Raw genomic sequence first — 25,819 nt, 5'->3', positions numbered from 1 at the left:
TATTCCAAGCATGTCTATTATGTTTTCCAACAACGCTAGTTTAGAATGCGCCTCGTGTGCGTGATTAAATGTCGAGTATAGTTTGTGGTTTGACAAGGCAGGAACATATGGGAGGGGAAAGGTTCAAGATGGAGTTTTGTTTTCTAGAACGTCTCGTTCAATATCGTGATTCATGCAAGAACGAACAGTGCCAGACAACAACTGCTGCGTTTTTTTTTTCTTGCTATATGCACGGCAAAAGTCTCTTATAAGATTGATCAATAATGAACACTTAAATGAAGAAATGTGTTTTAAAAGAATGATATAGCATTACTTGAAATGGGGATTTAGCTTTTAACTTTTTGCGAGATACCAGGAAACCACTTATGAAATGTTACAGAGCATACAAAGAGGAATTCAAAGTTTATTTGATGAAAATCGGTTTTGAAATGGCTGAGATATGCAGATATCCAAAACAAAGTAAAATAAAGCGATTCTGATAAAAGGTGTGTCCCACCTTTTATTAGGGTCGCTTTGTTTTGGATGGCTCATTCATTATAAAACAAATTTTTACACAAAAAAAACAACTTTGAATCCCTCTTAGAATTACACGCTCTTTCATATTTCATAAGAGGTTTCTCAATATCTCACTAAAAGGTTGGAAACCTGAAGCCCCATCTCAGCCAAAACTATACCATCCCTCCACGTCTTAATTTGAATGATGCGACAATTAGAGATTTTTTGAATTGTGATTAAAAGAATACCATTAGAATTTGAAAAACAAAATCACACTAACCCCGAATAATTTTCGGGGTTTTGTCTTAGACTTAACCCCCCCCCCCCCCACACACACACACACCCCTCCCCTTTGGCCTCTTAGACCGCTCCTGACATGCCTGAAGACACATTCCTCGGACCCCGAATTTAGGCCTGCTTTATAATTATATGACAGAAATGATACTGAACGTGTTGCCAGCAGGTGGTTCGGTCATGACATGATCTACACAGTAAAACATTAATGCTCGCACGTATACATTCATTGGGAATAAAGTGCGGGCGAAAAGAGATTAAAGGGGCATTCCAGACGATTTTTATAATTTCACATCATCATCATGTAGTACATAAATCGAAAACTCCATGTATAGATTTGTAGAATTTATTGTGGTTCTCGAGCAGAGAAACAATACTTTGAAAAACCTTAAACAAATTACACTGAACAAGGATGATGACATAGGAACATATTTCAGAAATGTTGCAGCGTAAGTCCATTAAAATACCGCTTGCTTGCAAGTTCACCTGTTTATAATCTATGCATGCCTTCTTCTTTTGTTCTGCTTCCTCGAGCCCCAACTCATGCATTCTTATGGTGACTCTGCCATGTCATCATCCTTGTTCATTTCAACTTGTTCTAAATTTTGAAAATATTCTTATTCTTCATTCCAATTATCATAAATTCTGAAACTCTGTCTTCAGCAATATCAATTTATAGTTGTTCAAATGTAAAAATCTGAAAATCATGCGGAGGTCTCCTTTAATCTATAGCAGCCGTCCTTACTGATTCATTCTTAAAAGTGATATGGTAGTTTCCGTTAAATTGGCTTAGCATTAGGGTGATCTCCAATGAGAGCAACGTCCCGTTAAGGTTTAAGGAATTCCATTAACTAAATAGAAACTTTGATGTGTAAATAATAATGATAACAATAATAACAATAACAATTACAGATTTCTTCTACGTATACATTAAATATATATATATATATATATATATATATATATGTGTGTGTGTGTGTGTGTGTGTGTGTGTGTGTGTGTGTGACGGAGGAATGACTTGCAGTATAGACGTTGCAGTGATGTTCACTATGGCCTTTATTTCCCAAGCTTTCGACTGTGTATAAAAAACAGCCTTATTCAAGGGCATGATGAGACATAAACATAAAAGCAAAATAGCAACCAATTTGCATGCATTTGAACAGAAATAGAGAATAATAATGATATGAAGCCAATCAAACGGAATATAGACAGTCACAAGACATTCACACCAATTTGCATACTTTTCAACAGAATTAGGCAAAAAACAACATAAGGCAAAAAACATGGCAAAAGCCCTTGAAAAAGGCTGGTTACACAGTCGAAAGCTGGGGAAATAAAGGCCATAGTGAACATCACTGCAACGTCTATACTGCAAGTCATTCCTCCGTCACACATATACCCAATAATGCAGCACCCACCACGTACGAGGCCAAGCCCGCTTCTCGATATATATATATATATATATATATATATATATATATATATATATATATATATATATATATATATATATATATATATAGTTATATATATAGTTATTTATACATATATATTTCACAGCTTCTCATTACACAGTAGGGCCTACTTGTGGTCATGCTGCATAATTATGGATTCTCAATATGGTAAAAGTGTTATCACTTGATAAAACCAAGGAGGTGACCCCCTTGTAAAACTATAATTATCATTAACATACACGCAAAGTTCACTGAGGGTAAATCTCGTGTTCGAAAGGGAAAAAAAAGAAAAATTTTGTAGGATTAATTTGTTGCAGTTGCAATTTCTTTTTCATTAAAAAAAATACGGCAATAGCATTAAATTTGTATTGATGAACTCAGTCATCCATCGTTGTTGCCATCTATCTGATTTGCATAAGGAGTTCAAATTAAGAAATTGTGTCATGTCAACACAGTCATTTAGAACACAGTTTCAAAGCCTACGTATACATCGTTATCCTGTATAGTGATGAAAACTGTCCTGGGGGCATTTCATGAAGCATTGATTTTGTCCGACAAAGTTGTCGGACAAATTTGCTCTCAGCCAATCAGATGCAAGGTTTTCAGTAGCTTGTAACAGTTTGTCAGAAAAATATGCGACCAAACTGCTTCATGAAATGCCCCCCCCCCCCCGATCTTACTGTATAGGCTACCCAATGTAATCAGTTAGCTTGAATATAGAGGGGAGTTACTCTTCTGAAATAAAGAGAGGGAGACTTTCCGTGAAAGTTGAAAGCACATCGTATTGGTTGAAAACTTTGAACAGCGTCACGTGACTATGCACGCTTCCCTTGGACGTACTTAAAGCATGAGTCATAGAAGGCACCTTGCCATTGGCTACTGTATTAGTTTTTTTTTCTGGCGACAAAATTCGTAGGGTATCCCTCTGTGGCGCATACCAGACGACGTCTGCATTTATAAGTCAACCCGTACCGTGACCGGGAAGTCAACTCGACGTACCGTCTGCTGGCACTCTCCATCTCCTTGCTGGCCTGCGGAGCCCGCAATAGAAAATGTTCCCAGTCAATGCTCTGCTTATGTGAAATATCTCAGATTTCGCAGCATTTTTGGCGGGAAATTTCAGTCATGGCGAAGTGTGGACGGAGACGTGACGATTTGGCAACATGTCGCATTCGTGTCCTTCCGCTCGCGCTGTTTCTCGGGCTGATTGTAGGCGGCCATTCGGCATGGGCTTCACCGCCCGGGCGAGGTGATGAGGAAGGTCTGCGGGCGAGGGAGCTCGGGTCAGGCGAGGGGCATGTGTCCGAAAACTCTGCTACATCAGCATCTCGGGCGTCGAGACAATCGACGGGAGCGGAGGCGGACGATGCAGGCGCGGGGTCAGGTGTCCAGGGTGTTGCGGGGGAACGGAACACGCTCTCCGGGTTCACGTACAAAACTTCATGTTTTGATGACGGAGGTAAGTCAAGGCGACAGGTAAAATGTAGTGGTAATGTAACGACTGAGATGGGTTTGAGTGTCCTTTCAGTATTTCAAGATTGGGCTAAGAATATTAATGTTTGGTCTACATGAAGATCTCCTATAGGCCCTAATACTTGGATAGCAATTATATATTAGGAGCCCAAATGCCATCCATGGTCACGCAGTAAAACTTTCACTCCAGGTATTCAAGATAGAAGTAATAGTACTGTACTACTGTAGACAACAACGGTTGATCTTATTCAAGTCAAAGTGATGTTGGCATATTCTCTTAGAAACCACAGCAACACAACAAGTTCATTTTTTTCTGTTAGAATGATTGCAAACGATTCTGTCGGCATAGATCTGTACCGAATTGTTCAATGTACAGTCATTGTTCTACTCTAGCTTTTCTTTACGTGGGACCTACCAATGATTACAATAATTGTCACATATGAAAGGTATCGTTTCAATATCATAAAGTTCAAGGAAATTGTCGACATGATGACTTCAACCCGATTGAAAAAGTCGGTAATGTGGTGACGGTTGTCAAAGTCTTTGTGTTCCAACTGACAAGATCATCAATGAAAAATCTTTCATAGCACATAATCATCTTACCCCCTGCTTCAATATTTTGCTTTCGTTTAATACTTATGCTGTTACAATAAGATGCTTTTGCCATCTAATCCGAAATCAAGACGTCAGATTTCGAGTTGGGGGACAGAATCTGCCGGTGTCAAGATCGCGAGCTGTTTGATGATTATTGTGTACAGGAGTGGAAAGCTTGGGACTGGTGTTGAGAATAGCAGCGCATGTGGCACATTTTATTAACCCTCGTGGGATCTCTTACTTTCGATCACCGTTGAGACGGGATGCAAAATAACAGCCGGTGGTAGTGACAGTAGAAGAAACGAAAGAAATGTCCAGCGACAGCAGGCAGCGGTCTAAAGTGCATTATCATTATATTATCATGGATGACTCAAAATATTCAGAGTTAAGACCGGTTGGAAGAGTGTAACAGGTTGATGACTGGATTCAGCTGTTTAGTCAACGACAACGGCGACAACAACAACAAAAGACGAGACAAACTATATACAGTACGAAAAACAGTGGAGGGCTCTGTGGTGCATTTTAAAAGTTTAAAACAAAAGAACAAGACCACCTTCATATACATGTGCTTTGAGAGAATGCAGCAATATTAATAGAACACATTGGTGAAAGTTTTAGGAAAATCCGATAATCCGTTCAAAAGTTATGAATTGTTGAAGTTTCAGTGCCACCATCGCTAGATGAAAAGACTACTACAGCTTGTGATGTCACATGAGTAGAACGATATAGGCCCCCTGTATAAAGAAAATTTAACGTATTATGTTCACTTTTCTCGAGTAACAAAAGAGCACTTGACTTGACTCTTTTAGAAGGCAGGGGGAATGATATATGTCAGTGACAAGTCGAAAGGAATGTGTAGGCCCTACTTTATCGAAAATGGAGATTTTGTGAAATTCCCTTTTTATTTTCGTTAAATCTTTCTACGTGCATGATATCATAAGCTGTAGTAGTCTTCTTATCCAGTCTTGATTGCACAGAAACTTTAAAAATCAATAACTTTTGAACAGATTGTCTGATTTTCCTCAAACTTTCACTGATGTGTTCTACTAATATCGCTGAATTCACTCAATCCACATGTATGTGAAGGTGAACTTGTTCTTTAATTGCTTCTCTGAGCATGAAAAAAATCAAAATCAGATCCTAATTCATTCAAATGTGACGTACGTGACTTTGACTCTGCTTATAGTGCTCTGCAGCTATTGACTTCGATTATCACTTCTTTCGCTTAACCTGGGAGGAAAGGTATTCTCGCTGTGCCTTAAAAAGGTTTTCAAGGAGTGTTATATCAACCAAGCTATTAAACTGTTTTTAAGTGGTTTATTCAAGCAATACTTTCTATTAGAAATATCAATATTACTTATGCCTTCACTCAAAGATGTTTATTTCATTGAAGCATTTAGCGTTTTTCACCCTTCTTTCATACCCTCATGTTCACTTTAATATGCAAAATCATACACTCAAGGGTTTATAAAATCTCGAAATATTTTTAAATGGTGCCTTTAAACTCTGCATTGCATGACTTTTGCAGGTGTGAAAACCCGTAATAACCATCAGATGGAGACCGTATAACTTGTCACATGCTATCTCAATCATGTTACCCTCAAAATCAGGCCAAGGTTAAGCACGGGAAACGCGTATAGCTCTTAGGGAATGGCGGAAATTAAGTCTTTCATCACTATTGGTGACATATATGTATATATATATATATATACACACACACATGTATATATATATATATATATATATATATATATATATATACATATATATATATATATACATATATGTATATATATATACATATACATATATATATATATATATATATATATATATACATATATAATTATATATATATATGTAAAGTGCTGAAGATGTCATTAATAGTGAAAGATTTTGGTATTGAGGAGGTTAATCACTGGCAGTTGACTCCATGATGTTTATAGTTTATAGAAATGGCTGTTTGAGAAAGTTATGAATTATTGTATAATCATGCAATAAAGCAAACGCAACGTTTTGAAGGCACGGGGTTGTGATGCTCTTTGTTTTTCCATAAAGTGAATAGTGCAAAATTGAGGACTGACGACATACCGTAACTTTCCGTGCGACGAAAAGAAAGTGTTTTTTTTTTTTTTCCCCACAATATCTTCTGTAGATCAAAGCTTTCGCTTCTCGGAAGCTATTATTTTAGCCCTTGATGTATTTAGTGCTTTGTACTTTATACCTCATGTACTGGCAAGACTGAGTATGAATACGTGCATTATACTTTGAAGTTCACAGATATTCGCGCACGCTTTGTTTGTGTCTAACAGATTCAGTAGATGACACTTCTGCATTATAAGTGTTTGCTTAACACGTTAACCAACTGAACTTTATTGCGACGACTTAACCCAGACTAAGTCAACCGCCAGAGGTAACAGAGAGGACACGAACCCTCGTGAAAGTTCAGGCAAAGCTGTGGTTCAAGCATGAGAACTGGAATCGCTAAATGGTTCAACCTGCCTCCCTTAGCATTATTTCGTGGCGCGATGATGGTCAGGCTAGTTTATTTTCAGTCGGTCAATATTTATCATTTTCTGTATATTTCTTATTCTGTGCGCCAGTCTACTTATACTACTAGAGCAGGTTGTGCAAGTCATGGAAAGTTTGCATGTGTAAGCGCAATGCTATATTTGTCACGGTTTGTATAATACACTGTACTTATACTTATATATCGAGTTCAGAAACGACATAAAGAAAAAACCTTCAATGTAAAGGATTTATGAAAGTGAAGCTTAACTCAAATCTTCTGAGAACTTCGGTGCCTCATTAGAAATTCAAGTACTCCAGGCTAATGTCGTATTTTCTATCAAAAAACAAAATAAAAATAGGTAGTCTTCAGTCCTTTATAGGCCTACTTATGCCCGAGCAGTTACACATTAGGTCCATTATGTTCTTACTTTTTGAAGAAGAAGGCTTGAGTGCTCCGAAAAATTTGATGACATTTAAGTCTATGGGAATTAAAAAAAAATCAATCCAGAGCAGATGGAGTAAGAAAGCTGAAAGCTTAAAAGTCATCAAATACGTTAGAACAGAAATCTGTAAACAAAGATGTCTAATTTCTAACTTCACTTACATCAGAAGAACTATATCCCTTCCAGACTTGTAGGCCTAACTGATTCAGAATTATGAAGCTTTGAGAACAATAAAATCAAAATTACCTTTGATCAAAAAATTACTGGTATGATCTTTTATCTGTTTAATGACAAACCTGTGGGAAACGGAAGAGATAACGTTATATTCTCAGCTAAGATTTGCCAGAATGATAGTAATGACCGATTTTATGCTGCTTTCTTTATAAACCAGCCAAACTTGAAAGGATGGTGAAACTTATTTTTGGTGTTTATTCAACTTTTCTCTACTTATTAAGTTCAAGTGAAACATATTTCTTTATGATGTGTATTTTCGTAGAACATGAAGCCGCGAAGTGTGCGTGCTTACTGACCAATACTTTCGCACTCACAATATTCTGGAGTTCATGTTCTTTTCTTTTTTCTTTTTTTTTTGTAAGGTGACAAGACATTGGCTTGTAATGTATGCAGTGGAATGTAAGGTAGCCTGATATAGTTTAAATTTTACGGTCGTATACGTGGTCAGACGTCGGTAATCAAAATTCGGAAAGCCACCTGGAAAATACATCGATTCGCACGGGACCTCTGCTCCATGGAGGTAGAAACTCCAAGGTATTACCAAGGAGGTACTATAGGCGAGCTAGTACCTCCTTGGTAATTTTCCAGCCTCGTGAAGAAAAGATGGATGTTCCCGTTGAGACCATCAGATAAAAGTGCGTTGTGTAATTAGCTACGTTTTCTTCTCTCCACTAAAACTTTCTTGCGGCCATGAAAGACCCGCTATCTTTCATTTTTCTCATATAATTTCTAGAAATGTCCTGTCCAATGGTGCCGGACATAATACAGTCTCGTCAACATTTTAGATGAAAAGACTAACACGTAAAATTGATGGGGCATGAGAAGAATAATAATATACAAATGGCATGACAACAAAATTAATAGAGAAGAATAGAATGGAACGGAAAGAATAGTTAAACGGAGTGCATTACATCCAAACACAGAAAAAGATGAAATACAGATGTAATACATGGAAACGAGGTGGTATGATTCGATATTATGACAAGATTGTTTACATCCCTTGGTTTCACCAAGGAGGTATCACTCCTTTCCTCTCACCTCCCTGGTTTCAACCAGAATCTATCTGCCCTGCCAAACCTGATCGAAACTGGTCCGCGGAAAAGCTGATGAAATACTCCCCTTGCATCGGTGCATATCTTCCTATATACTCTCACATATATGACTTGACAGCTTTATGGAGTTTTTGACCGCAATCTGTATCCTGGTGAATATTTTCTCGACCAGGCGCTGACAAGTGAGTTCATGAGTCAAAACAGAGGATGAATGAAGGAGGGGGGGGGGGGGGGGGGCGGGGAGAGGGTTAGTTGCTATGAGGGTAAAGGTCAATCGCATCGGCGTTCCGCGCCGAGTGGATGAAACTTATTACCGCCTCGCACTATTTCATGGGTCATGAACACCTCCTCGGCCGTGAGACGCGGGGAGATAATTAGTTACCATGACGGCGTCAGAAATTGAAACAGCTCCACGTATTCATTTTTCTTTCTACCAAGGGAATAGGGTGGTAGCACAATCGCTAGTAATCGACGAACAGTACTAATCCGCTAGTTACCATCAGCTTAAAATCCAATTGACTTGATTAAACATGCTACACTGAAAGTCTTCAGCTTTGTTGCACTTTGGAATATGTTCCTCGGTTCAGCATACGCCGTAATACTCTGAGTTTTAAACTATGATAATAGGAATTTTCAAAATATAATAATATGAATTTTCCCGATCCATTTCGATTCGCCTTGACTAAAGATATTGGGATGAATTTGGGACAATTCCAGCCTACGTTGTGAGTATATAGGCCATAATACAGAGCACAAGGAAAGAGCTGTGGAGCAAAAGGACCAATTCCCCCTCCCCTTTTTCGTATTTCGTAGTCCTTCTTAACGTAGGTGTATAGGTCACCTTTATGCTTGGCAATACTGAGGCAATACTAAAGACAAAAGCATTCAAAAATGGCGCAACAAAACAACAACAACATCAGCAACCACAGCAAGAAAATCAGCGCTGACACTGACAAGGCTGTACCCTGGGTAAAGGTCATGATCTTTTATAAATCTTATCATTATTACGATCGAAACTTTGGACAATTTGCAAGACCACGATTTGGAAGCATTGCAAAGGAATATGGATTTTTTAAAACCTCCTATTGAAATATAAGATCGGAAATATCCATTTCAATCAAACTGACGTATTACAATAGTTTCTGGTCATCCGCATGACGATATACAGGCCTATACGTTTAGTCGTGGAGCTCCTTGGTTTAGTGAATTCTGTTTGCCTTATATACTCACGGTGGGCATCCAAACATTATGCTACAAGCAAAGTGAATATGAAGTGACGTAGTATACCTAGTCACAAGATTGTGTCACCATTACGGGTGCTGTTCGTTATTACGAAGTTTCGCTATTCCGAAGGTTCGTTTTTCCGAAGGGTCGTTAATCCGAAACAAGCAAATTCCCTATACCTACAGGTTCGTTAATCCGAAAATGAAAACGGGTTCGTTAATCCGAAAATTTGTGGCGTTATTCCAAAGGTTCGTTATTCCGAAGATTGGTCAATCCGAAAATGAAATTCGCAACAGCGGAACTTCGGAATATCGAACCTTCGGAATAACGAGCTGTAACCCAAGATTACCATCTGCGAGAGTACCGAGGACTTGAATAGACTGTGATGTGTCTAGACGAAAGCAGTCAGTATAGTCGGATAATAATAGAGCGCAGGAGGGAGAATGTCCCTGTGGTTTCCTCCATGTGGTCTTGTCTTCCATCCGACCACGCCCATCTCGCGGTGGTTTGGAGGTACACTGCAGCGGCTTGACGGGGTCTCTGCGGGGTCATGTAACTCTCCAAGCCGCGAAACCTCCCCCAGAACTAAATATTCTTTGTTGTGTTTCCTTTTTCCCATGTCTGTCAGCACTAGGTCTCTCACATAATCCATGCGTGGTAATGTCTGTTTGTCTGTCTGCTTCAACGCTCTGATTACCTCTACTTCTTCTTTCACCTTGACTTTCTTCTTCTGTACTAAACTTCTCCTCCTCTTCTTCCTTCTCCTCCAACTTCTTCTTGTTCTTCTATTTTCTTATTCTGATTCGCCATCCCTTCCTCTGTATTTTCTCTTGGCTTGTCTTTGTTTGTCATGTTCACTTTACCATACACAAAGAATGATAGTATTATAGTTACTAGAATTAGTTGCATGATTCACTGTGTCTTGTGTTCAGTAATCATTTATTCAACCAATGCTATACTAGTCTTATGATTACTAGAGTTTATTGTATTATATTACTCTGTTTCTTGTATATATATTACAAGTTCAAGTTCAAGTTCAAGTTCGAATTTATTCGTTTTTCCACAATAAAGTAGTATGAACATAAATCTCACTTTCTTGAGTGACAGAAACAATGCATGTAAATTTGTACAAAGAAAACAATAATGGGAAAAACTAACAGTATCAGTACATTGCAATTGTTACAGAGGTAACGAAAATGAAAGAATTGTCAATATGCACTGTGCGAAAAAACGGAGGGACCCACTAATAAGACAAAGCTTGTAGAGTGTGGGCCCCTCTTGTATTAAAAACTCGATGCAAAATTTGACTGAATATAGCAACAAAGCAACATGAAGAGTTTGGCATAAAAAGTTTAGCAGCCCACTAATAGACAGACGGACAAACAGTTACACACAAAACAATAACAAACAAAATAATGAGCATGAGACAAGACTGGGACAGCAACAAGACTACTTATAGGAAAGAAAACTGACTTGACGACACGACAGGAAACAAGACTATAGTGCGACGAAGAGGTAACAAAATAGACAGGAATATGCTACAGAGACAACGATCCTCGGAGGTTTGAGGAAGAAAGAGAAGAAGAAAAGAAGAATATACAACAAACCCTTCAACTGCGAGGTATAAGTTAAAGAAGATCTTATCATAATCAAAGCTTAGGCAAAAGTAACAATAATAAAAAGAACGGCAAAAAAGATTTTGCGAACGGGTAACAAAATAAGCCTATGAACTAATCTGATTCTGGGGTCGTCATTATAGGATTGCAAAAGAAAAAACTTCAATCTCCTTTTAAAGGAGTATATAGAAGGAGCAGATTTTATATCGTGGTTCAGGGAATTCCAATAATTAGGTCCAGTGTAAATAAGTGTTAAATAAGTGGTAAATGAAACTAGTTAGAGTGTCGGGTGGGGTAATTATGGAATGATTGATTTTTTTGGAACATAGAACCAAAGATAGGTGGCAGTAAACTGTTATCATACATATACATAAAAGTTGGATATACTTGAACTGTATTTCGTGAGTAAATTTCATAAATGACTTTAAGACTTACAAAAACCCATCCACGCATAAAAATGTGATGTATAAGGTATATATTGAATAATTATAATCTTATGTTTGTTTATCTCTTCATGTGTCTATCTATTTATTGCAGTTATAAAACGAGGAAAAGACTTTCCGTGCAGACTACCTTAGCATAGGCAAAATTTAAACCAGACAATGATTCGGTTCTTCTAGAATATGGAGACAGTAAACATCCATAGCGCTCGAGGGACATTTGTGATGATCGATGGTAAATAGCCGTATCAAAAAAACGTCTCGGGACATTGATAATGATGGAAGTGATGACTTATGTCTCTCAAGGACGACAAAAAAGGAAAAAAGATAATATTACCATGATAGTAGTCATGTCTGTGCAGTAACTGTCATCTTCTATATAGGAAACAGATCTCTGGAAATCCATCCGTTTGAAAATCAGTAGTATAAAAGCCAAAATCGTCCCAAAAAGGGGGGTAAAGTCTCTGCGTTGGCGTTGGTATATATGTCGCTCAATTTATGACAGCACATGAACTGCATGCACCAACCAGTTAGGTGGACAGGTTCTCCCTTCCACCCCACCTCTCCGCTCTGACACTTTACGAGAGGTTATGATATCTTGAGGATGTTTGAAGAGTTTCGCCATGTGAATGGATGTCATGCTCTTTATTGCAGGTCAAGGGTCATTCTTGCAAAAAGGGGTCTTGCAATCAGTATGACCATAACTTGAATGGACTTGTAAAGTTAATTAAACTTATCAAAGTTAATTTCTCAGTATTACCATAACTTGAATGGATTTGTAAAGTTTATACACTTATCAAAGTTAATTACTCAGTATGACCATAACTTGAATGGACGTGTAAAGTTAATTAAACTTATCAAAGTTAATTTCTCAGTATGACCATAACTTGAATGGATTTGTAAAGTTTATACACTTATTAAAGTTAATTACTTAGTATGACCATAACTTGAATGGACTTGTAAAGTAAAGTTAATTAAACTTATTAAAGTTAATTTCTTAGTATGACCATAACTTGAATGGACTTGTAAAGTTTATTAAACTTATCAAAGTTAATTTCTCAGTATTACCATAACTTGAATGGATTTGTAAAGTTTATACACTTATTAAAGTTAATTACTCAGTATGACCATAACTTGAATGGACTTGTAAAGTTTATTAAACTTATTAAAGTTAATTTCTCAGTATTACCATAAATTGAATGGACTTGTAAAGTTTATTCAACTTATTAAGGTTTAATTCCCCATCACCGTTAAATCGACCTTGATTGACAGAGTGAAATCAGACGAACAGAATGGTAGAAGTTATACATCATACATCATATATAAGCTAAAAATAAGTTTTGAAACTTTCCAGGGATGATAGTTTTCGTTGAGGTGGGGCTTCAGGTTTCAACTTTTTTTTGTGAGATAATAAGAAACCTCTTATGGAATATGAACGAGCATACAATGATCTAAGAGGAATTCAAAGTTAATCTGGTGAAAAATTTGTTTTGAAATGTCAGAGATAACCCCCACCCCCAAAAAACCCCAAAACAAAACAAAGAGGTTCTAATAAAAGGTGGGACCCACCTGTCATTAGGACCACTTTGTTTTACTTTGTTTTTGGATACATCGCAGCCATTTCAAAACCAATTTTCATCAAATAAACTTTAGATTCCTCTTAAAATTGTATGCTCCTTAATATTTTATGTGGTTTCCACTCATCTCGCAAGAAGTTAAAATCTGAATCCCCCATCTCAACCAAAACTGTAGGCCTAGCATCCCTCAACGTTTCCTATGCTGTTAATGACGAGGGATAATGTTTGCAACTGCAACTCAAAATAGAAGAGGGAATGACGTCATGACTTCACAAACCTCCCATCGTTTATACACAGAAATATTATGAAAATCAATCAATTCATAATTCTGTATCTACTTTGTAGCACCTGCAACCTATTTCCTCTTTATAAGTCAGTTGTGCGAGATTTTATTACAAGACTACAATAATGACGATGACAATGACAATGAATTTTACTTCTTATACGGCCCTCATGAGGAAATGCAAAGGATGCAACTTATTCTTATTTCTAATTTCATGTCACATAACGACAAGCGATGAAGATTCTAATTTAAAGACACCGTAACATGAACAAGGTGCAGTGAAATTGCACTTTGATGAAAATTGACAAATTCCTATCATGCCAGGCAGGCTGATGTCAATGCAGACAAGGTATAGACGTCAAGGTCACCCATCAAGGTTACTTTATGGCCAGGGGTTAGTGCTGTCACAATAATTTGAGGTAAGAATGCAGATAATGGATGAGACGTGCGCTGAAAAAAAAATGAATAAGTATGATTAGCATTAAATCCGAATTTTGGGGGTCAAGGGTTAACTTTACCTCCTAATGTTATCTTGTCACATGCGGTGTATTGATTTTGTTAGATTATGTGATGGCTTTGGACAGACTGGCTGAGAATTTGATTGATACGCCATATGGCATATGCATGATTTAAATGTTTAACAGAGCACCTTATTTGTCATAGACTAACGAAAAACTGCTTGGTTATCATGCTCTGAGCTAAACCAAGCTTCCTAGCTCACACTAACCTTGCTTTAATCGTAAAAGTATCTAGTTTAGGTATAAAGAAGACGCATTGGCCACGTAAATTGTGGGCTTAAATCTGAAAATGTAGTGTGGTATGTTTTGTTTTTATTTTGGTTGTTATGACCACTGTTTTGTGGTTTGGCTCTTCAAGAACAATGCACTCAAATTAACAAGTACGCCCGATTTCATTTGTATGGTCTGCCTGGGTAATCATACTCGAGTAGTTAAATAAGTTGCACAACCAATGCCGCATGTAGTATATGTAGTAGAAAAAACATATTCTAATAACTTTAAGAAAGAAATCAAAGGATTTGAATTTTATGGCAAGTGTATGAGATCAAACAGAAATAGCAACTCATATGGTTTCAACTTAAAATATGACTATATAAGATATCCATCTCTGGAATCCTCGTTTCAATGCACTCGTCATGTTGTAAAATTTGATAAGAGCCCCGTAGTGTTTACGGGAACAAGCAAGCATGTTGATCTCCTACCACCCACGTATAATGGAACACTGAGAATAATAATGTAGGAAAATCATGCACGAGGAATTTGTTACCCGCAGTACCTACTCTAAACTGCCTCTAGTACTGTCACAGTCTGTGATCGAGCTTCATTCCAAAATTTTACTGAGCCACTTTTTAGGCCGTATACAGCAACAACAACGACATGCCATCGATCAACACTTGGAAATGGGGCCCACGGCGACTTTGGCAATCACGAACTCTTTCTGCGTCATTGACAACTACCGTTTACAATGTCCGTGGTATTCCTGATTTTTTTTTTTAAATGTCAGCGGTATACTCTAACGAATCGGTCCAGAGAGGTTTAACGAATGCTCTTTGATAGATTATTCCGATCTAGAATAAACTGAAGTAGACAGAATTTCACTGGGTATAATTCTGGGGATTCCTTGAGGCTGTGGTGACGGAAAAACGCTTACCGGAATATTCTGCGCTCGGAATAGGACTTACTTGCTTCCGAATCTGCATTCTTGAAGGAAAGACGTAAATGAAAGTTTTGTGGATTTGGAATTATAGCAATTGCCTCCCGGCGTGTAATCTTTGAAAATGATTTCAGTCGCCAGGGAAGATTATGGGTTGACAGTGTAAACGAAAATGTGTTTTGAAATTCCGATGAGGTTCAGGTAGGAAACAGAAAAAAGAAGCTTATGATGTAAAAGTGGTTGTTGAAAAGCCGTGAGGGGTCGGGCGTAGAATGTTACAAAGAAGCTAGACGACTTTTCAATGCTTAAGTTACTTTGCAGACAAAACAGCTCCTGGAAAACTGGTTACACAGTGCTACTCGTTCATAACAAATTATACTCTTTTGTCGAAGATTGTATTACAGTTCGGAAGACCTGTACGTTACTTGCACAAAGTTTTAAGCCCGATATCATTTATTCTGATTGGCGAGGACTGTAAGCCCAAGGGAACTCTACTTAATGTTGAGTAGTGTATTGAGAAGTGTGTTCTTATTTTCGAATTAATGAAAACATTTTGATGAAGATGTGTTGGCAACCCAGCTGCAGATAATTTTGTCATCGAGATCATGGTTTAATTTGCTTACAGTTGTGATTGTTCTTTATATCACTCTTCCGCAGAAACATTTAAACCTCAAAATATTTCTATGACTTTTACGTTTTGTTAGGTTTTAATGAAACCTTTAATGTTCTATTTGTCTGACCTCACTCTGTATATAGGTGAACTTGAAAATGGAGCCGAGTTTCACTCTTTGCCACGCTACATACAGTACATTGTGACAAACACGCAAAACACTTGCTACACACACACACACACACACAGACACACACACACACACACTCGTGTATATTTCATACAAACACAAACACACACATACACACAAACAGAAACAAAATAAACAAAATCATTCCTTAACATGAAACAGTTCCCTCTGAGCAGAATCGCGATTTTGTTCGATATCCTAGACCGGAATGTTTTGTCAACAATTATGTGATAATGCGAAGTATAGGCTACTTTTTTTAATGTAATGGATGTCTGCTGCAACTCTTATTGGCGTAAAATGAAACATCTGGTCTAATATTCAGTAAAAGATTATTTTATCGAAATATAGAAAAAGTTAAACTGGATCCACATCGAATGGACTTTGTTTATGAAAAATTTGCATTTTGTTTCGTATGTCGTGAACGCCATATCCACTACACGTGAATATTCAAAGTTAAGACACGCACGGGCATCATAAAATTTATTATTTTTTGTCAAGTCTTATTAGGATGATGTTATTTTTACAGTCCCATCCAGAGGTGTGGTAGAGGCTCGAGTTTCCATCGACGCTGAATGCTCACTCGTAAATCATATAGATCATTCATGACCTTAGTGCATGTTGACCACTGAGTGCGGGTACTTCGGTCACAAAAATTAGACTTTACAGCCGTATTTCGTTTTCTGGAGGTAAAACGTGCGTGAACGCCAGAGCGAGGGCGCGAAAACTCGCGGAAGAGCAAAGGGGAGCGATTGGTTTTTATTACTGTAAATCTACAGTTATTTTGGCCGCTGCTCCCGTTGCTACGTACTTGTAAGTTTGCTTGGTGTCGGGATTGATACAACTGTCATCATCATTGTCCTCTCGTCGTCATTATCATCATCATCACCATCATCATCATCATCATCATCATTATCATTGTCATCATCATCATCATCATCATCATCATTATCATTATCATCGTCATCATCGTCATCATCATCATCTTCATCATCATCATCATCATCATCATCATCATCATCATCGTCATCATCATCATCATTCCCCTTACAGTAGTCATGGTAGTATTGCGTATCATCATGAAGAACATAATTTTCTACCAACAGTTCGCAGCTTGATACTCAGTCAACCTTCATTCGCTTTCCTTTTCATTAAATATTGTCAACAAAGTACAAAGCAGCAGTTGTTATATGAACGTAGTCGTTTTGTTTAATCTTATTTTTCTTTTCTTGTCAAGCACCATTTTGTAGTTAAAGTGGTCATACATGGTGATAACTCTTTTACTATATACGTCCGCGCTTATTTTCTATGAAGATACCAGTTGTTAGACCAAGGACACCTTGTCCAGGTCAGAATCAATCGTACGTGATGCTCTAATAAAACTCGCCAATAGCCACACACAATACTCTTCTGAAGTGATGCCCTATATTCTCACTGCAGGGTTGATTTTACAGATTCTTACTGTCAAAATGAGGACCACTTTCATTGCTTTCATCTCCTGCCGTTCTGATTTCGACAGGTGTGTATCAGCTGGACATAATGCTGCCGGACGGTGGCGAAAGCCCTGCTGGACTGTGGTCATCCCCTCGGTCGTCTCGTACTGACCCAGATCACGGCCGTTCCCGCCGCGACTCTCAACAGGCAGGCCAGCTCCAGCAGCCCGCTTACAGGTCACCACACAGTTTTCGAAATCTTGCTGTTTCTTTCGTTTTCTGTAATCTGGATAACACCGAATCCCCGCATCACTTTCTTCTTAACTGTCGTTCTCCACTGTTCTCACTCTCCGCACCATTTTGTTACTCGATTCTACTGATGTTGTTTTTTTCTTGCAAGGAAAACTGACCAGAAACAAGAACAGAAACACACGAGCAAAGAGAATTAAGGGTTTGGGACGAACACCGATCTAGGGCTTTCAATAGCTCAGTCGGTAGAGCACCGGTCTAGTAATCCGGAGGTCTCGGGTTCGAATCCCGATGAAAACCCATTTTCTTTGCTCAAAGTTTTCACTATACACACACACACACACACACACACACACACACACACACACACATATATATATATATATATATATATATATGTATATATATGTTGATAAGGTAGTCCACGTGTTGGCAAGATAAAAAGATAAGTAACAAAACTGCAACAAAGTTCATGCTGTATTCACCAACGGTTCATTTCTTCACACAAATTTTCGAGCGTCTCGCCGTCCTTTCTCAAGTGTTGAGAAAGGGCGGCGAGACGCTCGAAAATTTGTGCATACGTGCATTTATACATACACATATACATGTACACGTACTCTTTCTCTCTCTTTCTATTCGTGTCTGTTACCTTCTCAATTCATTCAGACTATTATTAGCCTTAGAACATTATTACCACGTGTTTTAAAAGCTCACTTCGATTCAAAGGGAATAAATGATAGAGAATCTGACAGGTGATGTCTACTCTGGAGCTGTCAAAGATAATATTCTGCTTTGATTCATTATGGTTTCAGGTCATCATCAACAACAGACATGACAGAAATGCTCTTCAAAGTTCAAATTGAGGTCTTTGACAGATCCATGAATGTATAATCTAGCAATAATTCTCCGTCAACGCGATACCTCAAGAATAAAGTTAATAAACAGAGAAAATTATATACAATGTATGAGCAGAACATATTTGTAATAATTGCAAAAACGTGAATTAACAAAATTCATGTAATAATGAGTAGCAAAATGAAGAAAACATAATTGTATTTTTTTTTAGATATATATATTATAATTATATGCATATAGGACAAATTGATATAAGGCAACCTTCCAAATAAAGAAACTTTCCAACTACGTCTATGAACTTTGACTGAACCCTGATCTAAGAGTATCGATGTATTTGGGTAAATTGAGTACATTTTTGACACGAGAGTAGCAGTTGGCAGAGCCGTTTGGGAACCCTCCGTGTAACACTATCAGACCAGCCACACGGCAGGATGTGTATATGAAGCATCCCTATACATACTCGAGTAGTCCTTATGAAAATGAATGATTCGTAATCAAACAGTCACATGAGGAAAGTCTAGTTTACAAAATCATCGCGTGCAACCAATTTGCTATGTATAACCCATCGTTTAATAAAACTCATTGACAAGGTTTACGCACTATGTGCCCCTTAGTCTCAGATACATAGGTTGATGTACTCTCGTCAATGTTAAACGGTGCTGCTCCAGACTGTTTTGTCATAAGTGTGTTATAATCATTATCCCAAAATTGACAAACATTCGTGTTCCCAGTTTAACTTCTGGATCGAGGGATGCACCTGAGAAAAACACCTTGATCAAGGACGGGTGCACTAGAAAGCAATCAAGCTCATGAACTTGTGTTTGCGGGGTAAAAAGCACGCTCACTGTCTACTGCACCATTTCTAACCACGATTATGATGACACTGACACATTGTACTGTTTAATTTGACGAAATTTTCGATACTTGGTCAATCAAATTTTCATGTTTTGTTTTTCTCTCCTCCCCCCCCCCCCCCCGCCATGATGCAGGTCAAAGAGAGTCCAGTGGCTGATGATGGAAAGGGAACATCGCAGTCGAAGACGAAGAAAAAGGAGTGTGACGAATTACGTGTACAACGTGTGGCCCGATGCCGTGATCCCTTACGAGATCGACAAGGACTTCGAGAGTAAGGCTGACGACGTCGAACGTGGGAAAAAATGTGACCTCTTTAATATCCAATGACTATATAATCGCAAAATAGAAGTCAGCGCTTGCTACATGCGAAGAGACTCTCTGACTGGGCTGTGAAAAGCTACTGAAATGCCACTCTAACCGAAACTCTTTAGCAAAAAGATGGACAGCGCTTGCAAAGTAAAATGTACAGAATTTTATGATCGCCGACATAAAGAGAAATAAAAATCCTTGTCTTCCTGCTTATTTTTTTTTCTTCGTGGTCTGAGATGTCGAGATCTTATTATTTTTTTTTTTTTATTTTCAGGTCCTGAAGGTCGACAAGGCCAGATATGACTACAAATATTGGGTCTTGTCTTTTTGACCTTCTCGAACCCGAAAAAAAGGTCGAGAAGGTGAGAAGTTATCTCGTCTTATCGATGTCACTTATAAGCTTTAGGAGATATGCCACCTGAAAATATTCGAGGCTTATTAAGATTTTTTTTAAATTCATAAGGCTGTTACTTTCTAATGGCAATGCGAGAATGGGGGGGGGGGGGGGGGGGTGGCAGGTCATAAATGCAATGATTGCCAGGTGATTTTCCAGACATAGTAAAAGACTCATTCTTGCTGAGTTGTATTGTTTCTGTAGTTTTACTTGTCAACTGAAAACATCTGAAACATCTTAATTTTTCTGGTACTTCATGTCAAAGATAGAATGGTTTTTTTAGGCTTTCATTCTCATTCTCATTCTAGGGCACTTTCCAATTAACATCACTACCTAACAGACCTTCTATAGTTACAAGGATCATAACCAAGAATTTTAAGAGGTTTATGATTCAGGGTTAGTCATTATAATTGTGTTTAAATGATGATCGCACTCAAAGCGGAGATGCTGAATGCATTGTATTATAAACTACAAGCAACACCATGGCTACTATGCACACTTGTATTACCATTGTGATTTCATTTCCGGTTTCTGTTAAAAGACAGCACACGGGACCTGATTGTGAAGTGTATGCGGCACTGGATGGAACACACCTGTCTCCAATTCGTACCGCGGACCAACCACACAGACTACGTCCGCTTCCTGCAGGGTCGCGGGTAGGTCAGTTTCGTGTCAAAACCACGCCGTATTCCCTCACGCCTGAAAACCATCTATCATAATAATAATGCAGACAGTTTCAGAGCGCTATTTCATTATTGTCGGCCCTTCAAAACCTCAAAAACAACCCCTATCCCTTTATGAATATCTTGTATATCCGAATATGGGGTTTTCGCTTATTCTCATGGGGGCTTTGAGTAGATACCAGCTCCCTAATTCTTCCTGTAGGACTCTTTAAGGGGAAGATACCTCCAAACATGAACAAACATGGATTTAGAGAATGCACAGGGATTCATGAAATAATATGTGTATGCGTTTGTTTGTTTGTTTTTTCTCCTAAGGAATATCGCAAAGTTTGTTCAACAGCTTAAATGCCTTTTATATATGCTTAAAGTTGCGAAATTTGATGTGTCGCCTCCTTTAGATAGAAATTTAACAACTGGTTCTGTCACGATAGCAGATAAGTAGAAAGAAATACATGTATTTGTGGGATTGCTTTATTTTGCATAACCATCTAGTATACATCTCCATTAATCTACACACACCTCAATATTGTAATGATAATAATCGTACCAATACGTATGCAAATTGTTATAAACAGTTAAAGCTGTGCACGATGAATAACAGTGAAGAAATGTTACGATCAGTATCAGTTTATTGCCATATATCATTTTCTCTCATTTATTTTGTATATTTTTTATGTAGCATCTTCCTATGCATCAAAATACATGTACTTTATCCATACACAGGTGCTGCTCCAGTGTAGGTCGTCAAGGAGGCCCCCAGAACGTCTCGCTCGGTCACGGCTGCCTGAACTTCGGCACCATCATCCACGAGATCGGCCACGTGGTCGGTTTCTGGCACGAGCAGAGTCGGCCTGACCGCGACGACCACGTCACGGTGGTCGAGGAAAACATCGTCGGCATCGAGCGCCACAACTTCCATAAGCTGAGTGAGAAGACAGTAGGTAGATTGGTAGATGAGTTTTTCTGCAATGTATATGACTAGAACAGACTATCTAACGAAAAACGTTACCGGGATAATTTCATCATCGAATCTTTAGTTTGGGCTCGATACCGCCGACGTATGAATAATTGAATGAATGAGTAAATGAATAGATTCATTAATTTGTAACATAATAGGTATATGAATAAACTAATGTACGTGTATACATTATATCTGAACGTTTTCCTGTTATTATTCGAAGATTGTAAATGAAATCAATCAGGTAAACTTTTCAGACTCTGAATAATGATATCATAATGGAAGCGACATGATGGCCTACTTTAACGGGAGTATGTGTGTCGTCATGTACATACTGCAGTATTGGTCTCCTGTAAGCATATAACATGACCAACTTTTCTGTACTATGTAATTATAGTCTGTCTCTTTCAATGGCATTGAATGGTGTCTTTCTAAGGACAATTCTGTAGGCAAGCCACTGTGTTGATTCATCTCTACTAATGTACAGTTTTCTCTCCCTACGCAGTTGTTAACGGGACAACTCCTTCACTTTTTGAAACAGCTTGGAAAGGAAATGACTTGGAATTTTGATGAGAGTACTGGAAATCAAAGTGAATTGAATATAAAGTGGCGGTTGAAATTCTTTAACATGATTAGCGTAAAAAATTAAAACGTCCGTCTCACTACTGATGTTATTTTCCATACGTCAGAGATTCACATCACATGTAATGTATGGTGCTATCTGCCGTGACATATTTCCCTGGAAAAAAAAAAATGTTTCCAAATCGAATCCTTTGAATGTAGATGAAATGGTGTACAATGATGGCCCCCATATCATTTTCGACGTTTCGTTGTGTTCCCAGAGCAGTAGGCCTACATGTTAAAAAAAAAATCAGTTAGTATGTGTTTAATATTCTGCTTTATACCAGGCAAAATAAATTAGGGGGACCTACTGCTCATTTGACATCAAAAATCCAACTTTGTGAGTAAACACTGTCAATATGTTATCCTCTCAAAACGTGCACCCTCAGCACGAAGTCTCTAAAAGTCACGTGCGAAGAAAGACTACACCATTGACGCTGTGACTCTCATGCTTTTCTTTTCTTCTTCTTTTTTATCGCCGTCTTGTAGGTAGACTCCATGCACCAGCCGTATGATTACGATTCTGTGATGCACTACGGTCCCCGCTACTTCACCCTGAACAATAAAGACACCATCATCTCGAAAGGCGGCCCTATCGGGCAGCGGCTTGGGTTGAGCGCTGGCGACATACTGCAGACGAAGCTGCTGTATAAATGTTCTGACGCAGGAGGTAATAAATCACACACTCAGACATCAGATACACGATGGCTTTTGTCCATATTTATTGTCGCCTGTTCCTCAAGTTTAATTTTTGTCCCGATATAATAAGAAATTGTTGCCCAGGGTAGCCCGTTCAGTAGTAGCAGTGTTCTCTATACCTGAGGGCCCTGCCGTTGAGGGCCCTGCCGTTATTATACACCAGTACTGGCAAGATACCCGTTTGTACAACTGTGTCTAGTGGGACAAGCTGGAAAAAACAACAACAAACACACATCTTGTATAAAAGGATGTAAGCCTTGAGCAGGTTTCGACACTACAAGGATCTGCTGCTCAGCGTCCAGTGCCTTTGTACAGTGCCTTCTGTGTGTGTGTGTGTGTTTGTGTGTGTGTGAGTACTATGGTTTATTCCATTACAGAAGCACGGAAGGGAATGAACTCCACATGCGGATTGGTTAAATGCAGAAATACTAGTACAGCACATCAATGAGGTTTGAAGAGAATCTGGCGATCCTTTCAAAAGCTAAGAAGTTTTGAACTTTTGGTAGAGTCCTGAACGAGCTACTAGTACCCTCCACCATGTCCCGTTTAGGTAATAGCTGCCGGGCCAAAAAGTATGAAATGAAAGCATTGAGCATTGAGCAGTTTTTGTCATTTTTGATTAACGTCCCCTTATAATTCATAGCATTTTGTATTTCATGGTAACAGTCAAGTTTCGTCGTTTCCCTCCTTTCAACCTCTGCAGTCTGCGGAGGCACGTTATTTGAACCCAAAGGGTTCATCTCGTCGCCTAGCTACCCTCAGCACGTGATCCCTAACTTCACCTGCGATTGGTCCCTTGCTGTTCCCGGGAAATCTGCTTTGAAATTCGAATTTCTTGATATCGACCTTGCAGGTGACAGAAGAGTTCGTCAAGTTATTACGTAACGTGGCAAAACTACTAAGAAAAGACCAACTGAAAACAAAGACTTTGCAATAATTCTGCCATTCGAGTTTTTCAAGTTAGTTTGTGATGTAAAAAAGAAATTAAGAGAAGGCCAACTGAAGGCATACGCTTTGCGATAAACCTCCCTCTGACGCAGTGATTTCATGCTTGTTTTTGTATGCTTTTTTTTTTCTCCCATATTTCGCCTTCCTTCTGCTTGGACTTTCACATTAAACATCTTCGGTTTTCAAAATGAAACTACGTGTATTTATTATCTCATAGTGAGTATTTTTTTAAAAAAGTATTAAAACATTCTGAGAGGGTGTCCTCAAAATCAGTCAGTTCAAAAGCAGTAAACGGTAGCACTGTGCAAATACCTTTGCTTCTTGAAGTTGTTTTTGAGAGCGAAATGAAGGGATTTCTATTGTTACGGTTGCAACTCGTCATGAAAGCTCACCATTACAACGAGTATCATATAATTGATGGTGAATGAGTAAATATTGTAGTACGTTGTCGTCCTAAAAGGAATTGTTATTTGTAGGGGAAATAGTAGGGTCAGAAGTGTTGAAAAGAGACTACTCCTCGTAGATTATTCAAGATGATGGATTGTTGTTGTAGTTGTATTATTATCATTATTATTAGTAGTAGTAGTAGCAGTAGTAGTAGTAGTAGTAGTAGAAGAAGTAGTAGTTGTTTTTGTTGATTTTTTTTTGTCGTCGTCGTTGTTGTCATCAACAACATTCTCAGATTTTGACAGATGTCAACCACACGAGACTTAAAGTAATCATAATTCATCAGTTTGATTCTGTTCCCAGAGCCAGACGATGGAAAGTGCGATGACTCCTACGTGGAGCTGCGTGAAGGCCTTGGTGAACTCGCCCCTCTGATTGGTCGATTTTGCGGCAACACCAAGCCTGACACCATCTTCATCGATGGGGGCGCAATTTGGGTGCGGTTTAAGTCGGGCAGGAGGCGGTACCGCGGTGCTTCTGGCTTCGCTGCGAGATATCAGTCGGTGTGTAAGTAATATCCGAAGTTGGCCTCGTAGGAGTCAAATTAGTGACGTCTTATTATATTGATCAGTAAGATCTCAAAAGCATCAACTCAGTCAGTAGTCAGTTTCTCTGACCAGGGGGTGTTTCATAAAGCTGTTCTTAAAGTTACGAACGACTTACAAGCGACTGGTAATCAGTTCTTGAGCTGAATTATTGAAATTCTAATAAGTATAGCACATCACAACTGATCACCAGTCGCTCGTAAGTCGTTCGTAACTTTAAGAACAGCTTTATGAAACACCCCCTGGTTGTTTTCACGTATAACCGCGATGCTTCAATTTTCTTCTCTTTTTTTAATAATGAAAGACAGTTTTGAAGACGTCCAGAGATAATCAACATTGTCGGGCAATTACGCGTGTGTATTTGATCTTGGCTCTGCCCTGTATCTACAACACTTGCCAAATATTTCTCATACACTATTAAAACAGAAAGCTTCGAGTTACCCGTATTTTGAAGTATCTTACCATCATTATCTTAGTGGACTTTGTTGCTTATATTCTTATTCCATGAAAGTTTAGAAATGGCCAGAAGTTTTTTTCTTTCATTTCATGTATTCGAGTTTGTTTGTTTGTTTGTTTGTTTTTTTTGAACAAATAACATTCATGACATAACATACATCTATGGATGATACAATAGTATAACAGTAGTTAATGGAGATTCCATGAAC

The 25,819-nt window shown here is 38.3% G+C and overlaps 1 protein-coding gene across 1 annotated transcript in view; it reads left to right on the top strand.

Annotated features, from left to right (window-relative positions):
* The first annotated feature begins 3,368 nt into the window (after positions 1-3,368).
* LOC139720125 (dorsal-ventral patterning tolloid-like protein 1) overlaps positions 3,369-25,819 on the top strand; it is a 39,202-nt gene continuing 16,751 nt past the window's right edge. The window contains exons 1-8 of the mRNA XM_071631497.1: positions 3,369-3,702; positions 17,678-17,828; positions 19,685-19,821; positions 20,795-20,909; positions 21,660-21,873; positions 23,005-23,185; positions 23,918-24,067; positions 24,913-25,116. Of these exons, the coding sequence (XP_071487598.1) occupies positions 3,369-3,702; positions 17,678-17,828; positions 19,685-19,821; positions 20,795-20,909; positions 21,660-21,873; positions 23,005-23,185; positions 23,918-24,067; positions 24,913-25,116 (1,486 nt within the window). The remainder of the gene's footprint in view (positions 3,703-17,677; positions 17,829-19,684; positions 19,822-20,794; positions 20,910-21,659; positions 21,874-23,004; positions 23,186-23,917; positions 24,068-24,912; positions 25,117-25,819) is intronic.

This window comes from Diadema antillarum, unplaced genomic scaffold (assembly GCF_040938485.1).
Source record: "Diadema antillarum isolate AM-2024a unplaced genomic scaffold, OU_Dant_1.0 scf00000122, whole genome shotgun sequence".
Taxonomy (NCBI): Eukaryota; Metazoa; Echinodermata; class Echinoidea; order Diadematoida; family Diadematidae; genus Diadema; species Diadema antillarum.
Note: the sequence above shows the minus strand (reverse complement) of the source record. Positions and strands in the feature narration are given on the sequence as shown.